Here is a 7,182-nt window from a genome sequence, read left to right as displayed (position 1 = left end):
ATGGTAAATTTTGATATCAGGAATTACATTTCCACTAGTAACAATGCTAATTCTTGATATCAACATTTACATTTTCACTAGTTAAAATGATAATTCTTGATATCAACAATTGAATTTCAACTAGTAAAAACTATAATTCTTGATATCTGTAATTGTATTTTCACTAGTGAAATGTCACCATAGGCTGCCATTCAAAATCAATTGTTGATATCAAGAATTGATTTCTTACTAGTTAAAATTCCAGTTTCACATATCAGAAATACAATTCTTACTAGTAAAAACCTTTATTTTTGATATCAAGAATTCAATTGTCACTAGTTGAAATGTCTATTCTTGATATCAACAATTGAATTGCTACTAGTAACAATGTTCATTTTTGATATCAATAATTCATTTTCACTAGTGACAATGTTAATTTCTGATATCATGAATGTGATTGTTACTAGTAAAGAAAGCCATTTTAGATATCTGAAATTATATTGATATCAGAAATACATTTTCAGATATCACAAATGAAAAATGTTACTAGTAGCAATTCAATTGTTGATATCAAGAATAGACATTTCAACTAGTGACAATTGAATTATTGATATCAGTAATTGCCATTTTTACTAGTAACAATGTAATTATTGATATCAAGAATTGATTTCTTACTAGTAGAAATATAATTTTTGATATCAACAATTGATTTTGAATGGCAGCCTATGGTGACATTTCACTAGTGAAAATATAATTACAGATATCAAGAATTAAATTGTTGATATCAAGAATTACATTTTTGATATCAAGAATTAAATTGTTGATATCAACAATTTAATTGTTGATATCAAGAATTAAATTGTTGATATCAACAATTGAATTGTTGATATCAACAATTTTGATATCAACAATTTAATTCTTGATATCAACAATTCATATCCTACATGTTTTAAATGTTAAAAGGGCGACAAAACTATTACAGATATCAAAAATTAATTTCTTACTAGTTGAAATTCCAGTTTCACATATCAGAAATACAATTCTTTATGGCAAGCCGTTTTAACTTTTATTCATTTCCGGGATATGAATTGTTGATATCAAGAATTACATTTTTGATATCAACAATTACATTTTTTGATATCAAAAATGTAATTCTTGATATCAACAATTTAATTTTTGATATCAACAATTGAATTCTTGATATCAACAATTTAATTCTTGATATCAAAAATGTAATTCTTGATATCAACAATTGAATTCTTGATATCTGTAATTATATTTTTACTAGTGAAATCTCACCATAGGCTGCCATTCAAAATCAATTGTTGATATCAAGAATTGATTTCTTACTAGTAGAAATATAATTTTTGATATCAATAATTACATTGTTACTAGTAAAAATGTGAATTACTGATATCAATAATTCAATTGTCACTAGTTGAAATATATATTATTGATATCAACAATTGAATTGCTACTAGTAAAAAATTTCATTTTTGATATCTGAAAATGTATTTCTGATATCAATATTATTTCAGATATCTAAAATGTCTTTCTTACTAGTAACAATCACATTCATGATATCAGAAATTAACATTGTCACTAGTGAAAATGGAATTATTGATATCAAAAATGAACATTGTTACTAGTAGCAATTCAGTTGTTGATATCAAGAATAGACATTTCAACTAGTGACAATTGAATTCTTGATATCAAAAATAAAGGTTTTTACTCGTAAGAATTGTATTTCTGATATGTGAAACTGGAATTTCAACTAGTAAGAAGTACATTTTTGATATCTGTAATAGTATTGTCGCCCTTTTAACATTTAAAACACATGTAGGATATGAATTGTTGATATCAACAATTGAATTCTTGATATCAACAATTGAATTCTTGATATCAGAAATTCTGATTGTTGATATCAAGAATTCAATTGTTGATATCAAAAATGACGTCATCACTCGCAGAAATACATTTTTTATATCACAAATTAAATTACAACTAGTAAGAAACATACTTCTTGATATGTGAAATTTAATTATTGATATCTGTAATTTAATTGTTACATGTTAAAATTAAAATTTCACTAGTAAAAATTGTTATTGCAGATATCAAGAATTCGTTTTTGGATATGTGCATAGTAATGAATTCCTTTTTGGATATGTGCATAGTAATGACGACTGCTTATAAATATTCAAAGAGCGTGACGTTTTTGCGTGATGTTTTACGTGCTCAAGAACTGCGATGAACTGTGAACAACCTGGCAATGGCAGAGGAGGTTTTGAGGCAAATTGGAAGGCAATGTTATGCCATTGAAAGGACGTACCACTATGGCTTTTGTGGTCAACGACATCTACGTGCCATAGAGGCATGTCTCAGAAATTTATCAAGAGTTGCCGGTCTGTTAAGAACAGAGACAGCGGACGAACTTAAAGACTCGCTCATCGACTTAAGAAGGATTTTGCTGGTGCAAAATGTAGAGCAAGACCGGTCCTACTCTGCCGGACGTGTACATTTAGGTGAGTAAAATTGTTGTTCTCTCTAAGTTATTAAAATGTTAGACCTGTTAATTTAAACTAGGCTATATTTGGGTCGCTACGGCGTCTTTCTTGAACACGTGGCAACTCTCCGTCTCTGGTTCTGAATTAGCTATTTACTGCAAAAATACCCCCGACTGGCCTCTTTGATGCAATTAAACCCACCGGCAACAATCGCAAATTTTCAAATTGATTTTAACTATGTCATAACTTTGGGGAATTTCAATGGTTCGTCGGCTTGGGCGACCTTTGTTAACTCATTAATGTGTTTTTCAGTTTTTTTTATTTATTTTTTTAACCTGACCTCAGAGCAATTTCACATAGTAGACAGGTTTTTTTTTTTTTACTAGGGTTGTAAAAGGGCAGAACATTTCTAGAAACTTTTCATGGACTGTGGAGTTCTGGGAAATATTCCTTGTTAGAAACTAAATGGGAATCAATTGGAAATTTGGGGTAATTTATACAAATGGTATCATACTCAAACATTTATATAAACATTTTGTTTGGTCATAAGCAGACATGCATGCAAAGTAACAGTTTACAATTAAAAAAATAAAATAAATAAGACATTTTTGACTGATTTATTTGTGAGTAGAACTTTGATTTATTTCTTACAGAAATAAAACAACAGAAAAGCATGAATGAAAAAAAAAAAAGAGTCCCATTTAAAATGTAAAATGAAACAGAAATAGCCCTGAAGTGAGTGAGGAATGTGCAGGGTAAAATTTTTGCTGAATTGGCATTAAATCTGGTTGTTTTAAACAAGATCATTTTCAACTGCATTCCCTGTAAGGCTTACATGCAATTTTGTAAATTAATGCGTTAATTGATTCCCATGCCCAACTTTGAAAATTCCTAGAATTTTGCAAACAAATTATTAAAGGAACACAGACACTTCATATTTAATTGTATTTAATAGTTAAAATTGTGCTTTTTACATTTAATAGATTACACTTAGATAGATAAGACTACTTAATAGATTGAAAACCTACTAGATTAATTAAAATGCACACGGCCGCACGGGCATTCATAACGGTGCGGAGCAGAGCAACCAGTGGAGAGACACTGTTAAGAATGCTTGTGTGTCCTCAGCAGTGTCTGTTAATTGTTGTTCAATTGTTCAATTGTTCTTTGTTTCTTTTTGTCTTAGGTGTACGTGGAAGACCTTCCATTAATGTTTCAAAGCAGCAAATTGAGTTTCTAATGAAACAGGGACACACCATTAAGCAGATGGCCAATATTCTGGGCTGCTCATCTTCATTTCTTTATAGGAAAACTAAACAGCTCGGAATTCCTATACGAAAACTGCAAAGACAAGTGACTGAGGAAGAGCTCATTCAGCATGTCAGAAGACTTCACAGTCTCTATCCCAACACAGGAAGTGAGGTGTGTTAGGAAAGTCAAATTCATTATTCTGCATCCATACTGTCAAATTAAATAAATGTGCTTTTATTATTACTTCTTAGATCATGAGGGGGCTGCTACGTGGAGAAGGGCTGTTTGTCCAGCGGTGCAGGGTCCGAGAAGCCCTTACCCTAATCGATCCCACCGCGACTGCACGCAGGTGGAGTAATGCCATTGCCAGAAGAGTCTACCATGTTCCTCATCCAAACAGCTTATGGCACATAGATGGAAATATGCGGTTGATTAGGTAATACACTATTCATCCCTCCCCACAATACAAAGACACGAGTTCAGTGGACTGGAAACACTAAATTGCCAATAGGAGTGAGTGCATGTGAGAGTGTCCTTGGCCCTGTTTACACCTGGTATTAAGATGTGTTTTCGTCGATCGGATCACAAGTGGACGATGCTAAATACAGGCTTAAACATGGTCTAAAACTTTCTGAGCTTTTGAAAACTTCCAGAGGTAGTTGAAAAAGCATTTGACCAGATGCTTTCATAGTGTAAACGCAAAAAATGTGGTAGAATGTGTTCGAACAACCACAAATCATTGTCTACTCTCCTCTTACTGACCTAATGCGTAACCTTAATGAGAAGAGCTCTAGCCAGATGGGATTTAAACTTTGTCGGCTGAAGACCCAAGTTTGGTTTTGAAGACGAAAAACATAGCAAATACAATGTTCTCTCACCATTCCTGATTTCTAATACACACTCCCTGTGTTCGGCTGGTCTTGTCATTCATATGTACATTGCATGAGCTTATTTCGTCCATTAGACTGAAAGATCTGAAAAAGCCCATACATTTATCCGACCCTCCTCTCAAAGAAATCAGGACAAAAGAGACGGATTTAAACACCAGGTGTAAATGGGAATTTGTCTCCCTAATCCACTTGTGATCCGATCGACCAAAACACATCCTAATACCAGGTGTAAACAGGGCCCTAGTAGTACTGGGGTTGCACAAGTTAGTGCACTTCCAGTGTTGGGTTACATCAGGAAGGGCTTCTGGGCATAAATCCTGTGTCGAAAAAGCCTTATTCAGACTGTCAGGCCAAACCCAATTTTTGTGCATATCTAATTGGAATCATATTTAGCAAGTGTGAACAGCAGGAAAAAAAATCACTTGTAATTAATTTTTTTTTTTTACAAATTCATTTTGAGGGAAAAACCTTGCATCACAATATTGTGGTTGTCAAAACAATTGGTAACTAAATAGAACTTCATTAAGTTTAGTGACAACATGTTATGTTTACATGACGGATAGACAACTGTTATTTTAAGTGCTTGACACAAATTTCATGATTTTCATGATAAACTTGTGATTTGATTCCGATCTTAAAGGGATACTTCACTTTAAAATGAAAATTCTGTCATCATATACTCACCCTCAAGTTGTTTCAAACCTGTATGAATTTCTTTCTTCTGCTGAACAGAAAGGAAGATATTTTGAAGAATGTCAGTAACACAGTCAACTGGTCCCATTGACTTCCATAGTAGGAAAAAAAATACTATGTAAGTCAATGGTTCCAGTTAACTGTTTGGTTACTGACATTCTTCAAAATATCTTCCTTTCTGTTCAGCAGAAGAAAGAAATTCATACAGGTTTGAAACAACTTGAGGGTGAGTATATGATGACAGAATTTTCATTTTAAAGTGAAGTATTCCTTAAAGATTGGAATCAAATTGCAAGTTTATCATGAAAATCATGAAATTTTGTTCAATATCGATTAATTTAGATAAATATCAGGTACAGTAGCTACATGCTAATTTTTCTCAAGGAAAAATAAATCTCTTAACTAATGCTGTATCAGCTGGTATCATTACTAAAGGTTAAAATGAACAACACAAATTAATATAATGCAGTTTTTATAAGTTATTTTTCATGATAAGAGTACAAATATACTACAAATATTGTGTTATCATTATTTACAAAATCCACAAAAATATCAAGAAATAATTTGTCAATATCGCACTCCGCTAATCTATAACACAAGCACTTAATCATCTATTGCTACGATCCAGGATCAGATCTGCCCCATCTTATTTTATGGTTTGGAGCTCTACTAGTGACATTTAAGATACTATGAATGCACTTATTTTTTTATTGCTTAATTAACCTTGTGTTGTTTCTATGCCTTTTTTTTTTATAAAAGGTGGGGTTTTGTTGTACATGGAGCCATTGATGGGAAATCTCGCCTTATAACCTACCTGAGCTGCAACACAAATAACCGTGCCTCCACTGTGCTGACCGAGTTTGTGAAGGCCACATGTCTTTATGGCCTTCCTTCGCGAGTGCGATCTGACCATGGAGGGGAAAATTCACAAATCGCCCTCTTCATGAATCTTGTTCAAGGGGTGGAACGGAGGAGTCACATAACAGGAGAATCTGTTCATAATCAACGCATAGAGCGACTTTGGAGAGATGTTTTCCTGCATGTGCTCCAGTACTTTTACAACTTGTTCTACACTCTTGAGGATTCTGAGATCCTTGATCCAGATGATGATGTCCAAAAGATGTCCCTGCAAATTGTCTTCCTGCCAGAGATACAAAAGAGACTGGGTCTATTTAGGGAAGGATGGAATCACCACAAAATCAGAACTGAGAACAATAAAACACCTGTCCAAATATGGACTGCAGGAATGCTTGCCAACATGGAGACAAACTGCAGAGCCATCAGCAATGTTTTTGGTGAAGATCCTTGCAGCACACAAACTCTACAAGAGCTTTTGGCGCAACATGGCGTAGAAAACTTCCCTGTGACTGATGATGGCGAAGATCATTTTCCTGCTGTAGTTGTGGAGCAACCCAGAATCAATCTGAGCCATCAGCAGCAGCAAAACATTATGCAGGCAATTGAGACCATCTCAGATACTACTGCTAAGTATCAGACATGCTGCAGAGAAATTGCAAACACATTACAAGATGGCTGAGATACAATTTATGATACTCTGTTTTTTCTTGAAACGCACCATCAGAATGATAATGTTTATGTATTCTTATGTATTAAAAAACTATTAAATGCCTTCAGGTAAATACCACACTGTCTGTTTCATGTTCTGACAAAATGTTTTTAGCAGGATTACTAGACTCCAATGTGAAAAAAGGATTCAGACAAATGCAATCAAAATTGATTCAGGTTTTATTGTTCCATTTATGCGAAAGTGAAACATGAATTAGCACATTTTGCTTCATTTACTCGATTTATCATCATCAGTTTTAATTCCACTGAATTGAAAAAGTACATTTCAAGTTGTACAT

At 33.3% G+C, this 7,182-nt stretch overlaps 1 protein-coding gene across 2 annotated transcripts; it reads left to right on the top strand.

Moving 5' to 3' along the window:
* The first annotated feature begins 2,210 nt into the window (after positions 1-2,210).
* LOC307155878 (uncharacterized protein) lies at positions 2,211-6,954 on the top strand. 2 transcript variants are annotated; one of them, XM_079866870.1, is made up of 4 exons: positions 2,211-2,501; positions 3,670-3,905; positions 3,986-4,170; positions 6,077-6,954. In XM_079866870.1, exons 1-4 carry the CDS (start codon positions 2,249-2,251, stop codon positions 6,852-6,854), a joined length of 1,452 nt encoding a protein of 483 aa, XP_079722996.1. In that variant the 5' UTR covers positions 2,211-2,248; the 3' UTR covers positions 6,855-6,954. The 2 variants fall into 2 exon arrangements, with proteins under 2 accessions (XP_079722996.1, XP_079722997.1); XM_079866871.1 differs by having other exon boundaries at positions 3,986-4,083; positions 6,077-6,887.
* Positions 6,955-7,182: the final 228 nt, after the last annotated feature.

Source organism: Squalius cephalus, assembly GCF_949319135.1.
Source record: "Squalius cephalus genome assembly, chromosome: 3".
NCBI lineage: Eukaryota > Metazoa > Chordata > Actinopteri > Cypriniformes > Leuciscidae > Squalius > Squalius cephalus.
This window is presented reverse-complemented; position numbering and strand designations above follow the sequence as displayed.

Excerpts from the sequence above, each read along its gene's own strand:
- LOC307155878 (XM_079866870.1), top strand. The coding sequence starts at position 2,249 with ATGGCAGAGGAGGTTTTGAGGCAAATTGGAAGGCAATGTTATGCCATT. Across the intron at positions 2,502-3,669 it reads TGCCGGACGTGTACATTTAG|GTGTACGTGGAAGACCTTCC; the intron begins GTGAGTAAAATT and ends TTTTTGTCTTAG. Across the intron at positions 4,171-6,076 it reads GGAAATATGCGGTTGATTAG|GTGGGGTTTTGTTGTACATG; the intron begins GTAATACACTAT and ends TTTTTATAAAAG.